The sequence below is a fragment of the Convolutriloba macropyga genome, chromosome 5 (assembly GCF_964194025.1).
Source record: "Convolutriloba macropyga chromosome 5, txConMacr16.3, whole genome shotgun sequence".
Lineage (NCBI taxonomy): Eukaryota > Metazoa > Xenacoelomorpha > Acoela > Convolutidae > Convolutriloba > Convolutriloba macropyga.
The window spans coordinates 71,064,297-71,092,235 of record NC_134472.1 but is presented as its reverse complement, the minus strand read 5'-3'; the positions used below and the strand labels follow the sequence as shown (position 1 = coordinate 71,092,235).

At 34.7% G+C, this 27,939-nt stretch overlaps 1 protein-coding gene across 3 annotated transcripts in view; it reads left to right on the top strand.

Moving 5' to 3' along the window:
• Positions 1–27,732, top strand: part of LOC142340220 (neuronal acetylcholine receptor subunit beta-3-like) — a 39,743-nt gene extending 12,011 nt beyond the window's left edge. For 2 of the 3 annotated variants that reach the window (XM_075390739.1, XM_075390741.1), the window contains exons 2-6: positions 7,742–8,243; positions 9,754–9,943; positions 19,677–19,877; positions 23,511–23,912; positions 26,894–27,732. In XM_075390739.1, coding sequence (XP_075246854.1) covers positions 8,100–8,243; positions 9,754–9,943; positions 19,677–19,877; positions 23,511–23,912; positions 26,894–27,243 — 1,287 coding nt within the window. In that variant the 5' untranslated portion in view covers positions 7,742–8,099 and the 3' untranslated portion in view covers positions 27,244–27,732. Of the gene's footprint in view, positions 1–7,642; positions 8,244–9,753; positions 9,944–19,676; positions 19,878–23,510; positions 23,913–26,893 lie in introns of all 3 variants that reach the window. The other variant, XM_075390740.1, reaches the window with a different exon arrangement.
• The last annotated feature ends 207 nt before the right edge of the window (positions 27,733–27,939 follow it).

Sequence of the window (27,939 nt, the reverse complement as noted above, 5' to 3'; positions counted from 1 at the left end):
TCGTCGAATTAATACCACCCTCGGTGGTTAATATATCCATTTTTAGTTTGGTTAAGACATATATTGGACCTGCGAAGCTAATATTGTTGTCCGAGCTTTCAACTGAATGAAATTCTTAGGAGGTCCAAAATAATAGCTGACTTTTTTCAACTGGCGCTGAGATCTTTTAGTGTTACAACTTATCCGTCTTGCTTGTTATTATTCTTACCCTCCGCATTTTTCCCAAGAGTTAGTGTAAATATCAAATTGAGTTTTGATTACTATATTAAAATCTGGGTTAATCAAAATTTGGGTTAGAATTCGCATTGGCACTATTCAAATCATTAACGCTTGTCTGGCATGTACTTTGTAAGTATCTAGACTATATTGTTTGTTTTGTCAACTCTCGCAAATAATATTTACTCATTGTGCGCTCTTTCGAGATAACGGCAAATTTTGGCATTCGAAAGACACCCAAAAAGCTCTTCAAAAAATGTGTATAATTGGAAAAACCTTTTTTAAAACTTTGCAAAGTAACGGCCGCTTTATTGTTACGACATTGTGAAATGGTTCCAGAAAAAATTATGAGAAAAAACCGACCTGTAAGACCTGGATTCATAGCTATTATCATTCTCAGTGAAATTTGTGAAAGATTTACTGCCTCTTCTAAGAAAACTTCATATTGAAACAGACAAACAATTACGAAAAAGAACATACATCATTGGTGGCCAACTTTTAAAAACTCTATGGTGGGCTTTTTTATGCTTAATAGGTTGATTTGATGATTGGTACCTTGGCCGATCATTACGAAAAAATAGCATTCAACCAAAACTTTCTATTATAAATGGTAAGTTATACGTCTTCATCTAGAAGTTAATTTTCCATAAAGTTCATTTTAGGCAGTTTCCAGTCACTTCACTCAAGACAACAACATCAATTAACAACATAATCTCAAATAATTTATCTAATTCAATCTGATAAATTTAGGGATGGAAATATAAAAAGTTAAACCGCTACTAAAACAATAAATTCTGCAAGAATTTGAAGGATTCATTTTTTTTATTTTTGTTAAAGCTGAACAATTGTCTTTCTTCTGCGGCTCAACATGCCAAAAAATATTGCCAAATGCAGCAAAACTGACACAACTAAAATAATTTGCTGTCCACTTTGTTAGCTAAAAGATTGCAAGACATGGTCAGATATAAAACAGCCTGATTCAAAGTTTAAAACCACAGTTTCAAAGATCGATTTTCTGCAAAAAGACAAGCACTCTTGATAATATAAGTTTTTGAGTAATTTTTTAACCTATGAAAATGAAAACCTTAATTGAAAAATTAAAATATGTTTATCAATAAAGCGCATCTTGATTGGTATTCAGTTATCTAAAATCATAATGAAAAAAGCTGAAAAATTTTGCAGAAGACCAATTTGACATGGAAATTTAATTTTGTCCCTCACTATTTTTTTTCAATTAATTAACGATCATCAAATGTGAACATTAGTGCCTAATTGAAGAGCGGTTAATAAAAATGTTAAGATTTAAGCACAAATTCCGTGAAATTTTGATGATATCAGATAGCTGAAAATCATCTCAACCGATCTATTACATCCGCTCCTACTCAACCAAAATTAGATGGAACGAGTCGGAAAAACATTTTGAAAACTAGCAACTGAGATCCTGGAAATTAGAAAACTATGGCCTCATTTGGACCTGCAGTTTTAAAATTCAAGCCAATAAATTGAAAAAGATCAGCAAATGTTCAAGGATCAGGCCAGGGATCAAAAACCTTATACCTCTTAAAACTAATTGACATTGAGTGTTTTCTGCTCTCTTTTAAGCAATTTCCCCAAAAGCCCCAGAAAACCTCTGAATCCAGAAATGAAAAACCTATAAGAAAGTTTTATACAATTAAACAATTTTTTGACGAATTAGAGAGAAGATAAGTATTCTGTGTCGAATATTTAGTAAAAATACCTGAAAATTTAATAAAAAGTTCTTACTTAAAAGAATTGATTCCTAATATTTAACTTTAAAATTGAGCATTGCCCTTTTGTTAACAAACAATTTAGAAAAAAATCCCACTGAATTAAAATTCAAAAAAAAACTAAATCTAAGATTGCGAACGAAAAATTTCCTATGAAAGCTGACTATGTTTATTTTTTGTAAAACAGTTCACTATTTGTCCGTATTAACCGCATATACTTTATCTAACCGTCTTAGAAGTTTTGAATATTAGATTAACTCTCATAGAATTTATTTTTTTAAATTTAATTTTGATATTGGATGACAAATTGAAGAAAAAATTAGAAAAAAAACTCTCCTTGCAGAATTTTAGATTTTGCCAAGAGGTATTCCTGAACACCAGGTTTTTATTTCTCTACTAATCTTTGATTTTTTTCAGAGATTAAAAATTCCTGTAAAGATAATTTTTTCTAAACGCATTTTTCTTGATTTCTCGTTAATAGTAGAAATTTCGTAATAGTGCACAATTTTTGAATGAAAATTTTCTGGTCGGAATTTTTTCCTGAGTTCTCTCTCTCTCTCTCTCTCTCTCTCTCTCTCTCTCTCTCTTTCTCTCTCGCCACTAAAAATACTCAAATGTAAGAAATGGTTTCCTAAAAGCTGGCGTTGGCAACTGTCAAATGAACTGCTAATTAAGTTCGTAATCCCCAAATAAATTTGTAGGGCTGGAAAAATCATGCCACATTTTTAGGCGGTTCTTGCTCGGAAGCAAATTGCTTGGTAGGTAATCATTGGAAGGGTGTCCAATTAATAAACACGTCTTAGCCCGAGCAGGATTAAGACCACACAAGTTTTTGTTGTCAATCGGGACATTATTTCATTTTTGATTCCTTAATCAAATAAAATATAACAGGTTCATTTTACCATGATCAAAATCACCAAGATCTCAATTTCATATAATCTGCTGTCTGCTTACAGCAAAACAGCAAAAATCTCCTAATTTTTTGGGAGCCTATCGTTATTAGGAATTAAATCTCCTAATTGTTCCGACCCTCTTGAGGGGGGAGGAACTATATACTCAACTGGGTTTTTTTTTGTTCCGTGAATTTTCGCCGCTCGATATATTCATCGTAGAGAGTTGAGACTGGTATCATTAGAAAGCTCGTCCAGCGTAGAATATGGAACTAAAAAGATTTTTTTAATTTTCGTTTTCTACAGGGAGTTATCGAGGCTTAAACTTCTGAGAAAAGAAGAGTGAATTCACGTTGTGTTTATTCACATTTTCCGGAATTTTTGCCTAAATTTTCGTCAATTTTGCTAAAATTTGTTATAATTTTTAAGAATAGTGTCGTTGATTTTATTTTTGAAGACGAACAAGCATTTTTGATTGTTTTGATTTAATTTTTTGGTCAAAAAATCTGGATAAACATTTCAAAATTTAGCCTTTTTCATCAACAACAGCACGAAATAAGCTACTTTAGTCCACTTTGATTAAATTTGCCTACAGTACACCCCCAAACAACACTCATACAATCTTTGTAGACTCAGAGGGGGGCTATTTCTACTTCAGAGTCCGCAGAGAGTGCCTTGTAGTTAAAACTTTGCCGTTTTTTGCTAACTTTACTCGTTGATTATCAAAAACGCAAAATTTATTTTGAGTTTCAACTCAGAAATTATCTATATCTACAACATTCGAAAAATCAATTATTCTTAACGGACAATAAGTATTAACAGGGGTAGTTTTGGGCCATTCTTGGACTGTCACAATCCAAAAAAATTCGGGTTGTAATCAGTCGGTCTTTTTTTTTAAAAAAAAAGACTTTTTTTAATAATAAAGAACAGAACATATCAAATCAAAGCTCAGGAGTGATAGGTCCAACCAATTCGCTTGCTAATCAGCTCCAGGCTAATGCATTTAGTTTTTTAATTGAAAGTTTATGGTCGTTTCTTTTTTAAAAATAATTGACTTTTCAATAAATAATGGCTTAATTAACTTTTCCTCTATTTTTTTCTTAATTTGTTCAACTTCCAGCTTAGTGTCAGCAAAAAAAGACTGCTTCTTCTTTCTACTGAGTTAACATTTATTCTCGGTTGCAGTTTTAAGCCTGAAATTATTGTTTTCTGGCTTTGATACTACAAGATTTTAGATTTTTGTTTGTTTTGATATTTGCCAGTTTTTCACGTTTTCTAATTTTGTCACATTATCACATTATTGACAGTTCTCATGTCACCTTATTAGCATTCAAATTAAAGCACAATTGAACATATTAAAATCCTGAAAGATATAAATAATCGTTTTAATGGCCACGACGCCTCTTTCTTGAAGAAATCAATTGAATTTTTTAATTTTGTCTTAACTGTCATTTATACTTTGTCGTTTCGGTCGTATGAAATTTCCTGTATAGTGATAGCTTTCATTGGGTTTTTATGGAAGAATAGAAAAACTGATATTCTGATATTAGCAGATAGCTGATGGCTTTTGTGACTTTCAAACCCATCGTTTTCCAAAATTAAAAAAAAAACTTTTTTAACTTCGCAATTTTGTTCTTTTTATGTTTCTTTTTGTTACCTAACCTCGTTAGTTGATTACAGGTCAAATATGACATTATGGGTGTCAAGGGAATAAAAGGGATTGGTGTCCCAAAATCTTTTTTTTTAAAGATTTTGTTATGACCTTACTGGCTTCGACACCGCTTTTTCACAAAAAAAAATTAAATTAATTTGATTTTTGTCATATTTGACGTTCTTTTTGTAGATGCAAGAAATATTCTGGATAATTACAGGTCTCGAGGGTTTCCTTTTCATGAAAAAACGACGATATTTAAACAGCTCTCTTTGTAATTAATGCCTTTCATGACATTGAATGTAATTCTGTTTCGAAAAAAAATTAAAAGTATTACATACTTTAGCACTTCGCTTTTTTGTCTACTTGTTACCTAGTCTTACTAATGAATGGCCACGTACTACATTATAGCTGTTTGAAGAAGGCGCAATCAAATATATTTTGAGTGCCAAAATTTGGCTTGACGGTTTTGACAGCGTTTTTTGGCAAGTTTCAATTGAAATTTTGTTTGTTCTTTGTTGTTCTTTTTAGCCGCTCTAAAAAATGAATAAGATCAGGTCCTAATGCCCTTCTATAGAAGCAGTGGTAATCGCAAATTTTTGGTAATATTAATTTATTTCTAATGGTTCTTTTTATGTTTCTTTTTGTTACCTAATCTCGTTAGTTGATTACAGGTCAAATATGACATTATGGGTGTCAAGGGAATAAAAGGGATTGGTGTCCCAAAATCTTTTTTTTAAAGATTTTGTTATGACCTTACTGGCTTCGACACCGCTTTTTCACAAAAAACAAATAAATTAATTTGATTTTTGTCATATTTGACGTTCTTTTTGTAGATGCAAGAAATATTCTGGATAATTACAGGTCTCGAGGGTTTCCTTTTCATGAAAAAACGACGATATTTAAATAGCTCTTTTTGTAATTAATGCCTTTCATGACATTGAATGTAATTTTGTTTCGAAAAAAAATAAAAAGTTTTACATACTTTAGCACTTCGCTTTTTTGTCTACTTGTTACCTAGTCTTACTAATGAATGGCCACGTACTACATTATAGCTGTTTGAAGAAGGCGCAATCAAATATATTTTGAGTGCCAAAATTTGGCTTGACGGTTTTGACAGCGTTTTCTGGCAAGTTTCAATTGAAATTTTGTTTGTTCTTTGTTGTTCTTTTTAGCCGCTCTAAAAAATGAATATGGTCAGGTCCTAATGCCCTTCTATAGAAGCAGTGGTAATCGCAAATTTGTGGTAATATTAATTTATTCCTAATGGTATTTATTACTTTGAAGTTAATTGTTTCAAAAAAATAAGTTAATTTTTTTTACTTTTCTGTTTTTGTTCTTTTTTGTATAATTGTTACCAAACCTTTTTATGGACTGGTCGCACGTGTTTTCTGGTGATTTAAAAATTATTTTTGTTTAGTTTCAGGTTTATCTGGCGGTATGTTGACTTTGTTATTAAATTTAGTTTTTAAGAGGGACATAAATTTTTTGATGTAATTAATGTTTGTTGTTGTTGTTGTTTGATTTTGCTGTTCGTTTTGACTCGCTTTCTTAATATTGACATATTACAGCGATCTAATGTATCAATTTTTACTCCACTGAGTTATTTGTTTTGGAGGTTATCTTATCGTTCATACAGAATTTTTTGAAAAAGACTTGGGCTTTTTTGGGATTCGCAAAAAATAATTTTTGGTTTTTTCTATCTGTTCCTCATTTGGTAGACAATTATGCCAAAATTGTGGATGGGCGGGGTCGGAACCTTATGTGCCATTGCACATTACCGAGCCGCCTTGTTTCTTGTATAGGTTTTCTTTAAATTCTCTCGAGCATCGATTGCCTAAAGAATTTAAAAAGTTGATTATTGATTGGAGAGGAGCGGTAAAGCTCACTTTTTGCAGATACAAACTTTTTGTTCTTCGTCCTGAAATAATAGGTGGGAACAATTTTTTAATTATAAATTGCAAGTAATCTGAAAATATTTTTGACCTTAATTGGTGGTGGCGTTGATTCAAAGAGTTCTTGATTTAGAATACTATTGTCTCTTTCATAACTGGACAGGAACATCACCCCCCCTCCTCTCCCTATACTGCCACAGTCATTAGACTGAAAAACTTCCTCGAGGTACTTTTGATTATGCTATGTCAAATTTCGTTTCGCTTCATTCAGCTTTTCGCAATAACTTACTTTACTTAAATGTTTGAAAACTACCTCACGACAACCGTTTCTTTCGGACTATAGAGAAAGGGGATTTTGTGTGTCAGAACATCCCCCTCTCACATCGTAATGGGGAGTAAACCTGAGACCCAAAAAAAAGATAATAAATTTGACTTTATAGACATTTACAGCAACACGTCCGGTTATAATTGAACCCAGATTCGTCTTGCGTTTAGCGATTTGACATTAAGCCAAAATCTGGAAACAATTTGATTGTCTTCCTTCTGCTCTGTCAAAAATAACAGCTTTACAAATGCAAACAGCTTCAACTCCAAACTCTATATTTGAGCCTTTAGTCCCCTTAAACCCACTTAACCCTTTCTTAAACTCACTAACCCCTGTCTTGTCTCACTTCCACCCCCCCCCCCAGCACACACATGCACACGCACACGCACACACACGTACACACACACACACACACACACACACACACACACACACACACACACACACACACACACACACACACACACACACACACACACAATCCGCAGTTCTCCTCCAAATCACTGGAAAGAATTTCGCAATTTTTTTGTCGTTATTCCTACGATCAGATCCTTATACTCTTCCCACCCCCACCGTACAAAAACATCTGATTCTGTGAGCTAATCATGATACTGTAAAGAAATACATGCGCTTATGGCTGCATGTGATTAGCATACACCCTCTGAGCAGGTTGTGAAAGTACAACCCAAAAAGATCCTAATTTGGACATGATTTGAAATTTGCTGTACATACATAACTCCAGTTGAAAACAGCAATCTCGCCAAATTGTCAAAACAACAGAGAAAGCGAGGCGCCATAGACATTGCTGGGACCCTCATGTCGCAAGGGGTCGTTGTGTTGTTGTGGTGCGGCATTATGAGGGGGGGGGGGGGGAGGAGGGGGGATTTGATCACCAAGATTGATTTGCTATCATGTAGGTAGCTGAAAATAGCTAAGATTGTAAAATCCACAATTGATTCCCTAATTGCTTCCCAAAATGTTCCTGACATATTTTAAAGACTCAACACACTTTGCAGGTTGTCCATAATTCAGGGTCTTATCCAAATCCCTACAATTGTTCCAGACGCTGGATCTAAACAACTGCCGTTCAAGTTTATCTGTTAAAAACACGTTTATTGTTACGTCACGCAATTTTCGGTTCTTTTAATTATGCGCAACATTGTTCATTTTCATTGAAAATTTATTGCAAAATTGCTGAGAATTAAACAAAATATGTTATTATTTATTAGAATTGTTAAACTTATTGATTAACTAAACATTTTTATTAAACTTATAATCTTCATTTTTGACTCCTGCGTTTGGTCCTGACATCACAAATTTCCTTACTTTTTTGTCGAAAGTCGAACAACTATATTAAACATATTGGTTTTGAAAATGAAATTATTTTTATTGATTTTGTTTACAATTTCTTTTATTTTTACACCTTCGTTAGCACAGACTGTTGTTGAGAATGAAGAGAGATTACTGCAACATTTGAAGTCTACTTTACCAAAACACACTCAGCCTATTGACTTGAGGGATATGTTTCATTTTGCCTCGAGGTATCACCATGTTTGGTATAATTTGAAACTGGTATCATAATTCAACTTACTTAAGGCGAAAGCGGGGTGACAATTGTGACTATTTAAGCATCTTTTAAAAAGTTTTATGACCCTTGTATGATTACCAGGATATCATACAAATCAAAGATGACCTTCTATGATTACCGGGGATCATATATGACCTTGTATGATTACTGGGATTTTTGTATGGTGAGCAATCAAGAATTAGACTACTGTCTTTTGACATTAGATAATACTGGCTTCACTCTGTAGGCTATCGTCCTCCCTCTTTTCAAAACTATTAATTATTAAATAACTGTTAACTATGAACTTGGTCAAAAATAGTAGTCTAAATCTACGCTTAAATGAGTCATTTTGTCATTTTTAACTTCCTGCCAGCGTCAAACTAGTCGAATACAATCCCAGTAAAACGCAACTTGACACATCTTGATAAGAAAGATACTAAAACATGTTAAATATAAAGATATGTACGAACTTGCAAGATCTTTGCATGGGTGTCAAGAACCAAGATCGATAAAATAGATGAAGAGCCAGACAAGAAGAATAGCGAAAAAAAATTGTTGAAATTTGAAATGTCACAGATCAAATATTTGTTACGGAAACTAGAACAGAATTAATTGAACCGGTCTTAAATCAAATAGATTAATTCTTGCTTTACTTTCTTATTAACTCTGAGCCTATAATTTGTGTTCGATTCACCAGCTGTGTAGGTGGTGCAGACAGTTTGATGTATAAAATAGATACAATTCATTTGATCCACTTACCCCCAATTTTTTTTGTTTTTCCAAACATCAGCTTTCAGCTATTTTATTTTTGGGTAATAGTGCTTAATTTAACCAAATTGTTATTGCCAAGTTTAGCCATGATCTTGGCAAGTTTAATCAAGAAAATTTCTTGAAACCCCCTGATAAGATCTTGACGCAAGATCTTAAAAGAATGTACCGAGAACTTTTGGCCTATCAAGGTAAGATAATCCGTGTTTTGTCAAAACTATTAAGGTCTTGCAAGTTTCGTTTCACTGGGATAAAAGCAGCAACTTTTAAAAACTGAAAAAAGAAAAATTTCTAAACTTAGATATAACAAGCATTTTACCAGTTTTGAACGAGAAATTGAGCATCCCCAAATCCTCAAGATAGTACTACAAAACCAAAAAATTCTTTGCAGACGAAAACTATTGTCGAAAGCCTTTTTAGCTCTTTAATTTATTTCTCACAGCCAAAGACGGGTTACTTAATCATCATGCCAATAGAGACTTTCACATGTTTGGCCGATTTAAAAAAATTTTCACATATTTTACTTTAAATATTGGTTAGTTATGTATTGTATTCTGAACCATGGAACCATATGTAGACGTAAGAATAGAAAAAGGGGCCCGTGCCAATACTGAAAGAGTAAAAAAAACTTGTGCTTTGGAGGAGGTAAAATTCTCTAGAGGTAAAAGGAAACATTTCCGAACTAACTTAAGGAATAACTCGGTGTACGTTCACTTTGACTTGGGCCAGATCCTTGACATTGACGAGAAGAATGGGATCTGGACGGCCAAGATGCTAAGAGTCTTCTTCTATCAGTCAAACTCGACCATCTGGGATCCGAATGACTACAACGGGACAGACTATCTCTACTTGCCAGAGAAGATGTTTTGGGGTCCTGATATAAGTAAGACTTTCTGATATACGTAGGGGTCTTTCCCACCCCCCCCCCCCCCCCAGCTTGGTTTGCTATGATTCAGTTGAAGTCATATCATAGGCTACTTGGGTTGAAGAGTGTCTTTTCATACCACGTTTTGATCAGCATTGTCTTTTCGTATATCGAGGTCTAAACCCGGAGATATCAATCTTTTCTCTTAATGTCTCACCAAGTTAAAAAAAAAAGTTTGAGAAAAGTTTTGATTGGAAAACTTTTGAAAAAAAAACTGGAAACTATTTGCCTGATGTTCTTATATCGCGAGCTGTTTTGAACCTTCAACTTTATGTATGAGGTGAAATGTCAGGTCTTTCCCATTATAGCCCCCCCCCCCAAGCTTAGTGGTCAGATAACCTATAGCCCCCCCCCCCTCAATCATGGTAAATATACCATAATGGGGGGGCTATATTTTCAAGGGGGCTATAATGGGAAAGACCCTTACGTAGATTTAAGCTAAAACGCAAAGGTATTCACATCAGCTCGTAAATTTTACAAAAGTGAATCAGTTCGTTTTCCGGATCTTCTCAAATTCGAAGATTTGAAATATTAATTATAAGCAGCAAGTTGAAACTAACAAAGTTATAAATTAATCACTGTCAAATTTACTATAAAATTACGCAATCGTAGTTTATATTTGATATCGTTCTATCTTTTTTAATTGTTTAGAGTATGGTTTGTTTTAAATTGCACTATTTTAAAAGTGCATTGAACAATCTTGTTAACGGACAGTCGAAACATAAAGTGTTTCTGATTGATATTAAGTTCCCCTTTACCTTGTCTCCGTCATTTCTTAGTACTGCCTGGACCCTAACCATTTTGTCAAGAAGTAATGGTTAAGTGACTCTGCTTGAAGTCACTGAGAACTTCTGGCGTCTATCGAGAACCACGAAGCGGTTAAAGATTTTAAGTCAAAATTTCGAAGTGACTTCTGCAGCGTCACTTAACCATGCTTACAACCCGAAACGCGCACGTTTTAAAATGACCAAAGTCAACGGAATTCAACTTCTGGCTAAGTAGAAACTTCTGGCATTTTAACATCAGACACTGCAGACTATCGACATTTTAAAATGAGCACGTGAGTGTTTTAACAGTATTTCATCAATTACTAACAATAATAAGAAAAAATTAAAAGTTGAAAGCTACTTAAAAAGGATCTTTTGCATCAGTATTGCAGTATTTACTGAGAGGGCTTTACTGAGGATAACTCCAGCTTCCGAAACAACCGGTAGTAGGATTCAGTTTTATATGTCTATGAAATCTGAATAGTTCTGGGTTTTTTCAAAAGTTGTTAAAAAGTTGTAGCAAATACAAAATCAAGCCCGATTTAGTGATCATGAAAGTTTACTGCTACAAGCGCGTATGCTGTTTTTGCATAAAAGATCATTATGATTATTTATATCAATGTTGAAAATTTTTTTGTAATTAACAATTGTCAAATTGTTGTTCAATGAAATTAAAAATTTGATTAACTGCAATTAGTGCCATAAGCAGAATTTTCAGAAAAAAAATAGATTAATTATTAAAGAAAATTTTAAAATATGAGGGATTACAACGAAGTCTTTTTTTCTCTTTCTAATTTTTGATAATTCTCAGTTTAAGCCGCGTTCTTACTTGTCTTGAGCTCAACCTAGCAAAAAACCAAACCCAGAAAAAATCTACATTTAAAGATAACTGCCAGAATGAATATAACTTAATTAGTCATAATTAAATATTGTCGAATTTCATGTTATTTTGCTTTTACTTTAATTCCATTTACGAACTTGAGATGACACCAAGGTCACAAAAAAGTATTACTTGACCATTAATTTTAGTGTACATCATCAATTGCAATTACATTAACTACCATCAGTTAAGATGAACTACCATTTGTTTTAAAGAGGTCAATTATTTTTATTTACTTATTGTATTTTAAAAAGCAATAAAACCCTCATTTCTCTTGTCTTTCCGTTAGAAGTCTCAATGTATCTTCTGTGAATTTCTATTACGGAAGAGCTTTCAAAAAAAGCTGGCAGATTGAGAAAGTGCCCTAATGACCACACTTAATCTAACTCTTTTCGGCTGAAGCCATAATTTTAATATTATAAACTAATAATAATAAAAAAAGAATTTAGTTTCAAAAATGTAACAAAATAAATACTTTTCGAAAAACAGTGTAACAATTAAGTAATATTGTTGTTGTATAAAGTGTTCCCATGTAAAAAAAATAGCAGAAACACTTCAAAACTGATCTGTCCGTTGTTAAATTAAGGAAAAAATTATTTAAGTTTTCCTATCTGTTTATCAAAATTTAGTCTCCTGAAAAAAAATCCGCAAACGACAGAAAGATAACTTGGAACTAATCAAAAAAATTTCTGATGCAATTGAAGCAAAAAATTGTTTTAAGGCACTCAAACAAAGTTTGATGCAGTGATTCAGTCCTGTTGTCATTTTTTAAGCTTTGTTTCGCTTGACCGATTTTTGTCTGACCCTTTTCCCCCGCAAAAACGGGATAAACAGCTGAAACCCGGAGAAGTTTGACCAGTCCCTACTAAAACCTCAAAACCCCACATCAATGTGGGCATCGCTCCCCCCGCTCATCTTCAGTTAAACCAAATTTAGCCTCCATCATCAATCGCTCGCCAGCCATTTGAAAGCATTCTGCCCGACGTCAGTTCGTTATGGTTTTGAATCTCAATCTAATGATGACCTTAAAAAAACATAAAGATATGCGCACATTTTTTCGGACAACAACGACAACAAACTTATTTTAACAATATATTTTAACATGAACTAAATGTCTTCGACTGTTAAATTATTAAGTTAAGTATCTGTAAGATTTTTTTATATGCACACAAAAGTTTATTGTGTTTATTGTTGTTGAGTTTATTGACCAGCCTTCCCCTAATCAAAAATATAAGGCGGACGAACTTTCAGTATAAATTCATATAGCTATTTTTAATATCTACTAAAACGCCCCTAAAAAGCGTATACGTTTGCAATCGTCAAAAAACATTTATTAGAAAAGGGAAATTTTAAATTTGTTTATTAGAAACCTATCTATGAAAGGCCAATATATTTTGAGCAGACTTTTTCACTTCCGCTCTCACTCGCAATTCGAAGCAGCTCAACTGAGTTGGCATTATTTTAGTACTAAAACTCAAAAATTTCGTTTATTTCTTTCAACTTAAATCATTCCACTGCTCTTTTATATTTTCATTGCTGTAAGTTGTTGAAATTCAAACCAACGACAAGACGGGGTTTTGTTTTAATATCGAAAAAACTATAAACAATATAAGTCTTTCCAAAAATTTGTTATAACTGTTTATTGCTGAAAGCCTTAAATAATTTGTTGCCATCATTTTATAAGAAACAGGAACAAAAAAACAGAAAATTGGTAATCAATTCTAAATAAAGTTTTTAATCGGACAACAAAAAAAAGGAATGCTGTTTCTCATGTCCGTTCAATACACAAACAGTTTTGAACTCGAGTAAGTTCTGAATTCGATTTTTTCTGTCACTGTGGTGGTTTCATGTTTGACTAAAAAAGTGTTATCAACTTTGTTTAAAACTGCCTTAAACATTTTCTCAGCCGCAATAATTAGATTGTTAAAGTATTGTTTCCTTTCAGATTATCAACCAGAAAGTCAAGGTTTCAAAGAAACATCGAGAAACTTAGAAGTTTTCTTTTTTAAAGTTTCAAAGAACAAAAGAAGAACTTACCTGAGGAACTTTGTTGTTATGTCGATAAGTAAGGGTCACAAAACTAAACTTAATTCTAATTTTGTTTTGGTGCTATTATTATCTTATTGACCTATCAGTCATGTGTCAGAAGTAAATTCTCCAACCAACAGAAACCTGATTCTAACATCCACTGGCCTCCAACTAATGAACTCGATTGTACCTAGGCCAAATATGATTCTCATGAAAAGTTGACGAAAATAGAAAATCACCTCCGCGATTCGGAAGGAGATCTATTCACTTGTCAATCAAGTATAATATTTTTAGCTAATCTAATTTTTTTCTGTTTATTTTCGCATAGATAACTACTATAAATACGAGCTAATTTTTGTCTATTTTCAGTTCCAAATTTAATTTAAAATTCGACTTATTGAAATTTTTTGACCCATGTTATCGACCAAGACAATGGTGTTCAGACCAACTGCAGACAGACATATTTTGGATCTACAGAATGCAGAATCAGCTACTGCGTGGATTTTGTCTCTTGTGGCGAAATGTCGAGCAGAGAAGAAAAGGGACAAAATCAACACCGATCGTACTGTACGGGACCTGCAAGTAATTAATCTCTTCCTTAGTACGTGCGGGCAAGATGCAATTATTAAATTTAGAAGACTAGTTAGTCCTATGAAATTAATAGACACTCTGTATAAAGACATCAGATTGGCGATTCAAAATTATATTTCTCCTAAAGAGACAGTAGTAACGGTAGAAAGGGCTAAATTTTTGTCCGTAATACAAGTTGTAGGGGAGTCAGATTACGATCACCTAGCACGTCTTAGAGAAGAAGCACGCTGTTTTGACTGCGGAAAACTCAAAACAGCGGCCAACCCCGAAAAGGAGTTGACAAAAATAAAATTTATCTCAGGTTTGAGGGTCACTGAAGCAAAACTTCGACTACTAGACGGTATTCAAGGAAAACCAACAATGTCGAATACTGAAATGACCGAGAGCTTACAGTTCAGAAGTTATGCAATGATTTTTGCAAGTTCTTCATCAGGTAATAATCCCTTTACTGGGAAAGAAGAAGTTGGGCTCAACTTCAAAAAGACCTTTCGAAAGCGAAATGAAAAGTTTACGGCTAAGGAAAGCAACAATTTGTGCACTAGGTGTGGAGGTAAGCCACGTTCTATTAGACCTTGTCCAGCGCTAAGTAAAAAATGCAACACCTGTGAAAAGGTGCAACACTTCTCAAAAATGTGTAGAAGCAAACCCCAACCAAACTCAGATAAATACAATGAACAGAAAAAATTTTGCAAAGAAAATATTTCTTCAGGGCAAGCATCTCCGTTATCGGAGATGGGAATGTTATATACTAATGAACAAATCTTTTGCATGTCTGCGACATGGGAATAAATCTCAATAAATAACTGCAAATTAAAAATGCTGGTAGTCACAGGTGCAGATAGCACAATGATATCATCAAAAATATGGACTGAGCTTGGTAAACCTCAGTTGGATGGTAAGATAAGACATCTCGAAGCTTATGGTGGTCATCAATTAACGCTTCTGGGATCACTTATTTGAGACGTTGAGTGGAACGGAATCAGGCTCACACAAAAACGACTAGCAGTTTTGCAGTCTGATAAAGAATTTGGACTACTTGATAGAGACCTTCTACCCAAGCACGGTGTGAACAACATCACAACTGAACACCTACCTGCTTTAAGGGGTTACAAAACCCATGCGAAGTTGATACCAGGATCACAGCCAATGTTCTGCAAAGCCATAAAAATACCTCTGCCTCTTCAAGACAAGGTGACAGAGAACCTGGAACAGATGGTCAGACAGGGTATCCTTGAGCCGATACAGCCAGGAGGAGTCACTAACGCATCTCCAGTGGTGTGGCAGAGAAGGAAGAGTGTAGAACTGAGACTTTGCGTGGACTTGAAGGTGCATATCAATGGCAAGAAGATGGATGAGGGCCACCCAATACCAGACATGGAGAGGATCTTACAAAACTTACATGGAGCCTCATACTTTGGCAAAATTGACCTCTCAGATGCCTACTATCAAATTGAGCTTGACGAAGAGGCAAAAGGTTTATGCTCAATCAACCAACATCTCAGGAACTGTTCAAGATGTGCCGACTGCTTCAGTGATTGAAAAACTCTAATTCAATCTTCCAGAATGGCATCGAATCAAAACTCAAATGAATCAAAAGTGTTCTAATCTTTCAAGACGATGTGTTGATGTATGAAACTACCAAGGAGCAGTTTGACAGAAGAATTCTTGCAGTCAAGAGCCAACTACGTGGGAAAAACTTTACTATTAATGAGAAAAAATATAACTCAAATTCAGTCGATAGCGTTAGTTCATTGGGATACTCCATTTCAAAGGAGGGAATAGCACCAGATCCCAAAGATGTGGAAAAATTAAAAAATGCAAAAACACCAACTGACAACAAACAACTCGAGTCATTTGTTGGGCAAGCAAATTATACGGAAGACTGATTCTTGATTTTGTAACAAAAATGTTACCCTTAAATAACATGAGAAATAGCGATTTCTCATGCGTCACAATGCAACAAAAAGCCTTTGAAGACATAGAAAATTAATTATGTGCTAACCCTCTTGTAGAGCCTTATAGTTTACAAAAAGAAGCAACAGTTACTGCTTACGCATCTGAAAAAACCATTGGCGGGTTCTTTTTCAAGAAGGACATCCAGTCATATATGAATCGAGAAAATTGACTCCAGTGGAGAAAAACTACTCAAACATAGAGCAGGAAGCACTGGTCATTGTGTTTGTGGTCACTTCCTTCGTGGAATACAATTTACTCTACAGACGGACCACAAACCACTCAAATATCTCTTTGCACCAGACAAAGAAATCCCGAAGACAGCATCAGCTGGAATCTCAGGATGGGCAATAGCTCTAATGGGCTTTAACTATGAGTTGATATACACACCAGGAGAGCAGATACCCCATGCAGATGCTCAGAGCAGAATGAATTTTGACGAAGACGAGTCCGACAACGATCGAATGTGATTCACAATCAATAACAATTGCTTCGCTCAGAGTGATTTGGTGACCCAAGCAAAAATCAAAACTGAACTCGGAACAAACAGAATCTTCCAAGAAATAATGAAACGAATCAAAAGCGGCAATTGGAAACAATGTTCAGAAGCGGAAAAAGGATTCGAACAACACAAAGATGAACTGACCATACACAATGGAATAATCTTCAGAGGTGTTGTTCCTTTCGTTCCAACCAAACTACGACAAATGGTTTTGGCATAAGCGCACGAGACACATCCTGGGAAGAACGCAACTGAGGCATCAGTCACAATTATAGCATGGTGGCCTAGCCTTAACCATTAGTAAATATAAGAATTTCCAAGTGAACAGAGCTAGCCTGCGAAAAACAGTCTCTGCGAGGCCAGAAGCCAACGTTTAGGAATGTCTTCACATGGACTGGGATTATGTTAAGGAGCAAGGCAAAATCTTATTAATTGTTGACGCGGGTTCTGGCTGGATAGAAGCTTTCCCCGCGGGAATTAGAACATCAGAAACATTTGAAATATATCTTAGTCAAATCTTTGCAAGATTCGGAATACCAAAAACTTAAGTATCGGATAATGGTCCTGAATTTGTAAGTGGTGACCTTAAACAGTGGTTTGAATTGAATCACCGGGAATTAAGAAAAAGGAATCACCCATCTATCATACAAGAGCTAATGGACTAGCTGAAAGAGCAGTTCAGACAGTGAAACAGGCACTTAAAGCATGGAGTACCAACCATAATGTGTCATTTTGAGCAGTCCTGCAAAGAGCACTGATGCCACATCGCAACACTTCAAAAATGAGGAGGAAAAGTACATTGAACTCCTGTTGGGACGCACAGTGAGACTACCAGCATAGCAGACTTCAACTTGTGCGAACCCATTCTATTCAAGGCCAATTAAAAGACAAAGACAATTCCTGCTACCTTAATCATCAGGAAGGGCTTGAACACATCTTTCATACAGCCCGAAAACTCAACACGTTCTAGTGAGCGAAAACTAAAATGCGAGACTAGACGAGGACAATCTGAAAACTGAAACAGCAGTGGAGGAGACCATATCTCGATCCGAACCACAACTTCAGAACACAAATGTGGGACCTTCACATGAAGATGAAGATCCTGCGGCCACGTCAGCTGCAGAGCAACAACAACCCAAACCATCAGAGCCTTCACGAACATCAACAAGAAACAGAAAACAACCCGACAGATTTGGAGAACCTATATCCACAAACTTGCTTAAAAAAGGAGGGAGGATGTGATGGTTTCAAAAAACACAAAGAAAAATAGAAATTTTTTTTATTAAAGCTTCAGAGAATAAAAGAAGAACTTACCGGACAAACTTTGTTGTTATGTCGATAAGTAATGGTTTACAAAAATAAGCTCAATTCTAATTTTTTTTAGCGCTAACATTATCTTATTGATCTATCAATCATGTGTCGGAATTAAATTCTCCCACCAACAGAAACCTGATTCTAACATCCACTGACCTCCAACTAATGAACTCGATTGTACCTAGGCCATATATGATTCTCATGAAAAATTGGCGAAAATAGAAAATCACCTCCGGGATTCGCAACTAAGTTCTATCCCCATGTCAATCAAGTAAAATGTTTTTAGCTAATCTACTTTTTCTCTGTATATTTTCGCTTAGATAACTACTATAAATACGAGCTAATTTTTGTATATTTTCAGTTCCAAGATTAATTTAAAATTCAACTGATTAAATTTTTTTGACCCGTGTTATCAGACATGACACAGAAGTTCTCACAAATTTAACAAACGTGTTTCTATAAGACTATGAAGAGTCTTATTCTTTTTTCACAGATATAATATCTTATATAAGCTCTTTCCTTAATATAACACGAACAAATACACAAACGTCTAATAGCTATGCAATTTTTAATGACACACAATTACAGACTGTGAAATGATTTCCATGAGAAAACAATTTAAACACTTAACCATATTTGTCTTCAAAAAAAAAGGTCTGAATGTCAGTTTGCTGAATAATTATTGTTTTAAATTGCATTTTTAACAACATTTTTTCCCAAAAATTTGCATCAATTTTGAGTAATATCAAATTGCACTGATAAAATAAGACACCCAAACAGGTGTTGCATTGACGTTTTAGAGCTAATTACCGTTAAAAATCTAAGATTTTGATGAATGCAATAGAAAATTTTCTGAGAACTGCTATGAATGCGATTTAAAAACTGATTTTCTGCAATATTTTAAGTTTTGGTATTGTGAACGCTAATAAGAAGAGACTCATTTTGTTGATAATATAAAGCGAGAAAGAGATGTCAAAAACCGGCCGAGCAACGGATCAAAAGCCGGTTCTTCAGATTAAGTGAGTCCATTTTGAAGCTGTATGAAGGATTTATATTTTGCAAAGATTGCGTTAAATGCTGTTTATTCAGCATCTGTTTGATGCGATTTGGTTGATTCGAACAGAAAAAAAAACTCGGTCACATCATTGCCTATACACGAGTTTTGCAGCGGAAAAAAAGCTTCTCACAGTAAGTCTCTCTTTGTTCCGAGATAAATCCTCGACCCGCGTTAAAGCACCAAGGTTCAGAACTGGACCTAAGAAAAAGGCTTTAAAAGTGTTGTGGGTTGTCAACATTGACTATATATTTACTATAGATTGACTAAATATTGACTATATATTGACTATATATTGACTATACATTGACTATATATTGTCAACATTGACTATACACAGCACAACATCCTAAATAAAATAGAGTTAGGTTCTCTTCATAGGCCTGGAATATTCTTTTCATGCCGTTTTTCTCGTCGAGCATGATCTTTTCGCAAGCCGAAGGCTGAACTTGCGCAGTGTCCTCGACTGAATTGTAATATTTAATGCCTAGTTTCTCATCAAGGTAATAAGCGTCAAAAAATTCCAAGAAACATCATAAAGATTTAATCTCATATTCAATAAGAGACCTCACGATTTAGAAAATATTAATTTATTTTTCAAGCAATACCAGAAGCAGTTGAGATGAGATACAAAGCACATGACTACGCTGGCGCAAGTTACAATGGCTGGCAAATGACAACAGCCTCTGACATGACAATGAAGCTGTCCTGTGGGTTCGATGTCACCAAATTTCCAGTTGATGAACAGATTTGCACTGTTACCTTTGCCCCTACCGTCGTCAGAGGAAAAGGATACAGAATCAGTAAGTGAAATTTTATTGCTAAAACTTGAAATTTTGCACAAAAGAAATGCTCGTTTTTTACGGGCATTTTGAGCGGAAGCGCTTTAGCGCTTAATTTTCGATTGGAATTTTTGTTTTTATAGGTTTTTAAACTAAGGAAATGATCATGTTTTTTAAACCAAATGACAGGTTTTCAACTGTTACTTTTCGGTATAGACCGTTACTTTTAGGATAAGCAAAAAAATATTGCAAAAAATTCGAAACTGTTCAACAAATTAAATTCAAGAACTATCAAAAGACAAAAATAGCATCGTATTTGGAATCTAGCTTAACGAGAATACTCGAGACGTTACTTCGTGTCGTTTCTTCTTCGATATTAATTTTTCCGCTTTTTTCAACAATATAGTTTTTTCGCGTCGCAAACTGTCGGTGAGATGTTACTAAGCGATTATATGCTGGATCATGAATGTCTCTCTATTTCGAAAAATTTTTGAGAAAAATATTCGGTATCAAAATATTGAAAAAAATCATTTGTCTAGCGTGGATGAAACATACTGCTTACAATACAGACAAGTTAGAAGTTTATGTAGGTGTTCTTAAGACTGATTTCGGATAATTTCAATGCTGGAAGGTTATAACAATTGCGCATTTTGTCATAACATGAAAACTTTCCAAATGCTGCATTTTTGGGTCAAAATAGACGTTTTCTGTTAAGCGTAGATACAATGCATGACAAATGTGTTTTCATTTGAATGAACATTAATAAGTTCTAAAAACTCAGCTGATTTTCAGTTTGAAAGTTATTAGCCGTATGTGAATCTAATTTTTCCTATTTGGGGTCCTCTTACTTAAGATTTTTTTTCATTAGATTGAAACTTGGCCATCCTATATATTTTTAATTTTACATATTTTTATTACTTAATATCGTATTTTCAAATGTGAATTTCGTGAAATTTGAAAACCCTAGTTTAACTTTAATGTCAAATTTGCTATTATTTGTAAAGAAAATTTAAAATTTTTTAAATACTGGATTAAATTCGCAAATATTTGCAAACAGGTCTGACTATTTTTGTCCCTAATCGCTAGTAGTTGGCTTTGAATGGTGATTTGACCACACATATTGTTAACAATGTGTACTTAAAACCTTTTTTCAATTGAACTAAGCCATCTCAAAGAAATGGTTAGGAAAATAACCCATATTGCTAACTTAAGCAGAGCTCGACCGGAACAAACTCGGCCGATTGTTTGCAAATTTTTGCAAACTTAACATTATTTTGCAAAATTTTACAAATTTGACCACGGAAGAGATAATTTGCAAGTTTTTACAAATTTGGCTTTATCGAGCAAAAATTTGCAAATGTTTGCACATTTGGCCTTAGTTTTTAACTAGGGAAGCTTTTCAAAACTTTAAACGTCAATATTTTTCCATGAAATTAAAAACACAGAGACCATATCTTCAACTATCATTTTTTTTCATGATTTTTCAATGATATGATCTCTCCACAAATTATATCTATCGGCCAAAAAAGGCTCAACAAAAAAAGTATGCGTGCTATAAAGTTCCTAACCCCTATTTTGTTGAGGGTTGGAACAATAAAGTTTTGCGGTGATGATAACACTTCTAAACTACTTGAAAGGATTTGAAAAGCGTTCTATTTCTATAAAGTAGGTTTTTATTTTGCATATGTTTTTGACAAGTTTTTTATGTAAATTGTTGGAAGAACATTCAACATCCCAAAGAAACGAACTTTTTCTTGAGTAACTTATCTTCAACTTCTCGAAAACTTGTAGTACCTTATCAGGATCACGTGAGGGCTTGATAGGATCTTGGTAAAATACTTAACTTCTTACCCGGGTCGAGGTTTTTGTGTAAATTTTTGTAAGAAATGCGGTGAATGCGGTGAATTTTCGTAAGAAATGCGGTGATTGCGGTGACTACTTGCGGTAAAAAAATAATTCACCGATTTTCACTGCATTTCTTATAAAAAATTCACCGCCAAATTCACCGCATTTCTTACAAAAATTCACCGCATAGACTATTATGGCAAATTAATGTAAGAAATGCGGTGAATGCGGTGAATGCGATGAAAAAAATAATTCACCGCTATTCGACCCCTGGCCTAGGTGTCAACGCTAAAAAGCGTTAAATTATGTGAGATTTTGTTGTGGGCTGAAGTATCGATATTGTTTTAAATAAAATCAGTTGGATGCGGATGAAACTGGAAAGTGTTGAAAGCAGACAAAAGTAGTGAGAATATCAAAATATTATTTTTGAACCATTTTTTCTATATGATGGAGCAAATTATCGACCCCCCAACCTAAGTTTTTGAACTCTTGCTGTAATCTACTTTCAAATTTATTTGCAAATTTTCCGAAAAAAATCAGTTCCATGCAAGTGAAACTGGAAAGTGTTGAAAGCAAACAAAAGTAGTGAAAATATCAAAAAATTTTATTTTTAAACCATTTTTTCTTTATGATGGAGCAAATTATCGACCCCCCCCCCCACCCTGAGTTTTTGAACTCTTGCTGTAATCTACTTTTAAATTATTTTTGCAATTTTTCAAAAAAATCAGTTGCATGCAAGTGAAACTGGAAAATGTTGAAAGCAATCAAAAGTAGTGAAAATAAAAAAAATTAATTTTAAAACATTTTTTGATATGATGGAGCACAAAATCGACCCCCAACCTGTTTGAAACTCTTGAATAATCGAAAAAACTGAGTAAAAGTTGCTAAACAGTGAAAAATTGTTGCTGATGGAGATTGTCTGCAGTGAGCTGTCTGATGATGCCTGGTTTGACAAAAAAATCAGCTGAAGCGCTGATTCAGGCAAGAAATGTTCAGCAGGGGGAATTCATAGAAGACACGGTGAATTTTCGTAAGAAATCCGGTGAAATGCGGTGAAAAAAAAAATTTTCACTGCTTATTTCTTACATCTTTTTGCGATGAATGCGGTGAATCGCGGTGAATTATTTTTTTTCACCGCGTTCTCGGTGGCGGTTAATTATTTTTTTTTCACCGCTTAATGCGATGAATTATTTTTTTCACCGCTTTCTTTCAAGCGGTGAATTATTTTTTTTCACCGCTAGATGAATAATAATAATTCACCGGTGAAAAAAATAATTAATCGCATCAAGCGGTGAAAAAGAAGAATTCACCGCCACCGAAAACGCAGTGAAAAAAAATAATTCACCGCGATTCACCGCATTCACCCAAAAAGATGTAAGAAATACGCGGTGAAAATTATTTTTTTTCACCGCATTTCACCGCATTTCTTACCAAAATTCACCACCAAACCTCGACCCGGGTAACACTCCTAGACACCTCACGCACACACACACACACACACACACACACACACACACAAACACACAAACACACCCACGCAAAATTTGTATATACCTAAACGCTTTGCTACAAATAACTTTTTATCGCCATCCGGATTTCTTGCGTAATTGCATACAACCCCCCCCCCCAACAATGCGTTATACGCTTTGTAGTTATTGCGAACGCTGCAAATCATTATGTATAAACATAGCACGCTCGTTTTCGTAGCCATGAGGGGGGGGGGGGGGTAGGCGGAAAAGATGTCAAGATCTATAATAATGTGTTTTTCAAGTTTCTATTCACTGTGTTTGTCATTTTTTGAAATTTCAGGTACTCAAAGACGAACAGCCGAACTATCGGGCTATGTAGAACACGACCAGTGGGAGCTCATTCGACCAGTCACATTCGACATCAAGGAAAAAATGTATGGAAAAGTCTCTTTCTCCGAATTCCAAGCCACCATTCGTCTTCGAAGGCGCTCTCTATTCTACCAATTTGTCCTGATAGGTCCAAACATGCTGATCTACCTTCTCTCAACGTTTGTCTTTTTCTTACCCGTAGAATCGGGCGAAAAAGTATCTTACATTGTGACAATACTATTGGCTGAAGTCGTGACTGTGGGTACCTTGAGTGACATATTTCCAGCCAGCTCCCTCGGGTTCCCAATTCTTGCTTACTTTGTGACGGCATTAACTGTTCATTTGAGTCTGCTCTGTCTTGCTACTGTTTCAGGTACTTATTTCTGCCATCAATTGCTTCAAATTTAAGTTGTTGTATTTCAGCGGAGACGTATTGTAGCGTTTTTGTCTTTCTTAACTGGGTATTAATATGATCAAATAAAAGTTTTCGAGCATGAAAAATCTTTACCGATCAATAATCAACGTAAAAAAATGCTGAGATTTTTAGAAAATGTACTTTTATAAATCTAAAGGGGGAAATTTCTGGCTTCGAACACAGCAATATTTTTATGTTTGGAAATTTTAATGGAAACGGCGGAAAATTTTCAGCTTTTTTTATTCAGAGTTTGCATTGTTCGCTTTTTTCTGTGGATAATTTTTGTTTAAAATGTGAGAAATTACCGCAATTATCAAAATTATAACAAAACCGGAGACTAAATGATTCCGCCATTTTTCTGCTTTCACAACTTAACAATTATTTGTGTCCTTGGGTGACTCCTCGTCAATTTTCCGGACCAAAAAATGCTATTGGAACGTTGTGTTATTGGACCGGGACCCGAGATTTTTTTCTGAAAATTATGAGAGAAATGCGCTGCTCAAGACCTTCAGACTAATACCTGCCTCCTTCAGCCAGCTTTCAGCTAATTTCTTATTAATCAATTACAACCCGCCTCAAATTCGACCTCAATCTGTTTTTCGCCCTTCATTCATTTTATGGGTCAGCATCAAATGCTTTGAAACATTGAAATCCAAGTGTTCAAAAAGCGTGACATAAACAATTGCGCGCTGAAATACGTTGAAAATAGCCAACTTTGCGGAAGACATGCAAAAAATCACGTAACAAGTGCGCTGACTTAAATATATGACTCAGATATATCTAAGAAGTCAAAAGGAATGATTATGTCATTGAGCAACTTCTATCCCATTCCTCATTTTTCTTGCAAAATTTTGCGCCTGTTTCTCGCATATAAATGAGGTAAAATGCGCTGTCATATTGACCCAAAAGATTGTGAATTTTTATCTTCTTATTTGCATAATGGTGTAAAACCAGAAAAGCAAAAATCCTATCCAAAATCTTGATTTGAACCTATATAGAGCAATTCAGTTCAATTTATTGACGGATTTTGCCTCCAAATATGTCAACATATCCCAGGTTGAGGTCCCAGAGCAAAGGTACTTCTATCTGATCAGACCGACCGTAGTAGATCAGAGCGACCTCTTATGAAATATCAATTTTACCGCTAAGGCATACCTGAAATGACTCCAATTGATTTTTTCCTAGCAGATTTTGGCATAATCCGGCAAGAGATGTAGCTTGAGTTCTGCAATTGCACTTAACCGAATTTTGCTCGACCAAAATCAGCTGGAGTCATTTCAGTTATATATTTGCGGTAAAATTGGAATTCCATAGTTCTGCGGAATTGAATCACGTTAAAAATCGGAAAAATTTTTGTTAAACATTCTTCCAGATATCACCTTGAGGCTTTGAGCGTTGATTTAAGCTTATAAGCTATGTTCAAAAAATTACATGTTTTTGACCATTAACAATTAAGGACTAATTTGCAGAATTAAGTTACATATTTGGCGGAAAATAGGCTGCAAAGATTGTAAAGCATCAACTAAGTCCTGTAAATTATCTTTTACGTTTTCTTTGTGTGCATCTGCGATCATCAATTACATTAACGCACTTTGCAGAAATAAGTTACCATTGAAATGGCCAATTTAAAGGTAACTTATTTCTGCAAAGTACGTTAATAAATGCTTCATAATTGGTGCTTTATTTTTACATTAGGGTACCCAAACTTATGTTAAAAGTGCCCATGAACCTAGAAAATGCACAAGACAAAAATCAAGTCTTGGATCCTTTCTGCCAAGAGAAATCCCAAATCTTGTGTCTTGCCTGCCAAGAGGTCACCAAGTCTTGGTTGTACTCTGCACAGAGTGACCCAATACTTGGACCTTCTCTTGGCAGAGAGACCCAAGACTTGGGATTTCTCTGAGCAGAAACCCCAAGGTCTTTTCTCTGTCAATAGAAACCTCAGTCAATTTTTCTCTGTCAATAGAAACCTCAGAGATCGACTCTGGAGTGTTCTCTTAGCAGCCTTGTATTAGACATGATCAGACTCTGAGTCAGGCCTCGGACTTTGCCGGATTTTTTTCTGAATCAGGCCTGATGGTCTCTGGGGGTTCGGTACGGGGGACGTTAATTACATTCGACGCAGATTTCAGCCAGCAATTTAATGGAATTGAATTACGATCCAATTCAAAGTTACCGCTACGATGTTTTTAACCTGGACTCGGCGATTTCTAAATTTGGTATTTTTGAGACACTTTATTGCCAGTTTTCCTTCCAAATAGCCGAGATATTGATAATAACCCAATTCCGCATAGTTAACACGAATCCTATGTATAAAAATAGCATATGGAAAAAAAGTTAAAACACTTGTTAAAATTTGATCGAGGCAATTCAGGTCTGCTTTTGCGGTGCAATTCAGTTCAGACCATTGTGTGAGTGCGAAGATGGTATGATCAGAGGTCGCATTGATCTGTGACCTCAAACTGGGTTACTCTTCACGTAAATTTCTACTGCCCAGATTCAGACCTTGACCTATAAAAAGAATATGCTCGACTGAAAAATGGTATGAAAAGACCATTCTTGACTCAAACAGCCCTGAAAAGACTTTAGCTGGACGTAATCGTTCAACTAGACTTTGGCCACACGCAATTTTTTTTATTCTGGATTTTTGATTCTCGACCCAAATTTTAGCTGCTGACCCAAAATATTGTTCACAATGGACCCAAAAATTTTACATTCCATTCGCGCTCGAAATTGGTTTGTGCTTTTAACGTAATCAACGGCATGACAATTCAAATTTTTCAAGGTGTCTGATATTTTATCGAGAAACGAACTGTGCTATTATAATTATTATATTTCAAATTCATTCGATTAATGAAAAAAATCACTTAAAACAAGCGAAATATTTATTATATTGTTACTTTTTATATTACATTACTGTCAATGTTTGTTTTTTTTAGTCGTGAATATTCACCACTTCTCAGAGGAAGACCACAGTCCGATCATAGAGAAAATTGTCAAGTCGAAAATTGTCCAAGTTCTCCGCCTACGACCATCCAACTCAAAGCCCAAAAGCAAAATTGCCGACAAAGGTTCTCTTTTGATCCTGGAAAATCATCTACTGGAAAACGGAGCTAATGATGCTCTTTGCGAAAATCTGAAGCATTTCAATAACATCTTTCGAGCGCCAATGCAGCAATCCCAAGAGCCAATTTGGAAAATTTTAGCCCTGATTTTGAATCGAATATTTCTATTTTTCCACATGGTGGCAACTACAGCAATACTGCTCTATTTCTATTTCAAGTTCTAAACATTAGGAGGTTATTTAGCTCTTGATGACGATGTTCGAAGGAAAAAATTGCAATCCAGCTTCAACTTTTGGGAAAAACTTCGGAAAAATGAATTGTAGCCATAAATTTTACAAATTGAACAGCGTTATGTAGTGAATCAAAAACAAAAACAATATTGTAGTAGGGTAAATGTTCTGGCAGTTATTTTTTATAACTAATTTTTTTTATCTACACCTGAAGGTTAGTTGAACAGTTAAATAGATTTGATACATTGCTGCAAAAATTACAAAAATTGTGAACGGATCGAAGAATCGAAGCGATAGTTTTTAATTACTGCACAATCTATCTCAGATTATATTTTTTATGAAGCATCGAAAAACCAAGGGAACCATCGGAAAACTATATAGTCGGTTATCTGATATTTTGAATAAATAGTGCTTTGAGTTACATGGTCCAAAGTGATTAACGTGTATAATGAAACTATATTTTAGTTTAGTCTTCATAGAAAACGTTTTAGAAAACACTGATTGAAAGGGCCGTTCAGACAATATCATGGCAAAGGATTAGTTCTAATTTTTATAAACAGTTTCGAACCATTCTGTTTTCTGATTACATTAGATTTCCTAGTTTCTGTTCAGACCCACTTAAGTGTTTTGTTGTTTTGTTGTTCCCCAGGTTGAGGTCCAGATGCAAATTAAGCCTGATCCGACCCACTC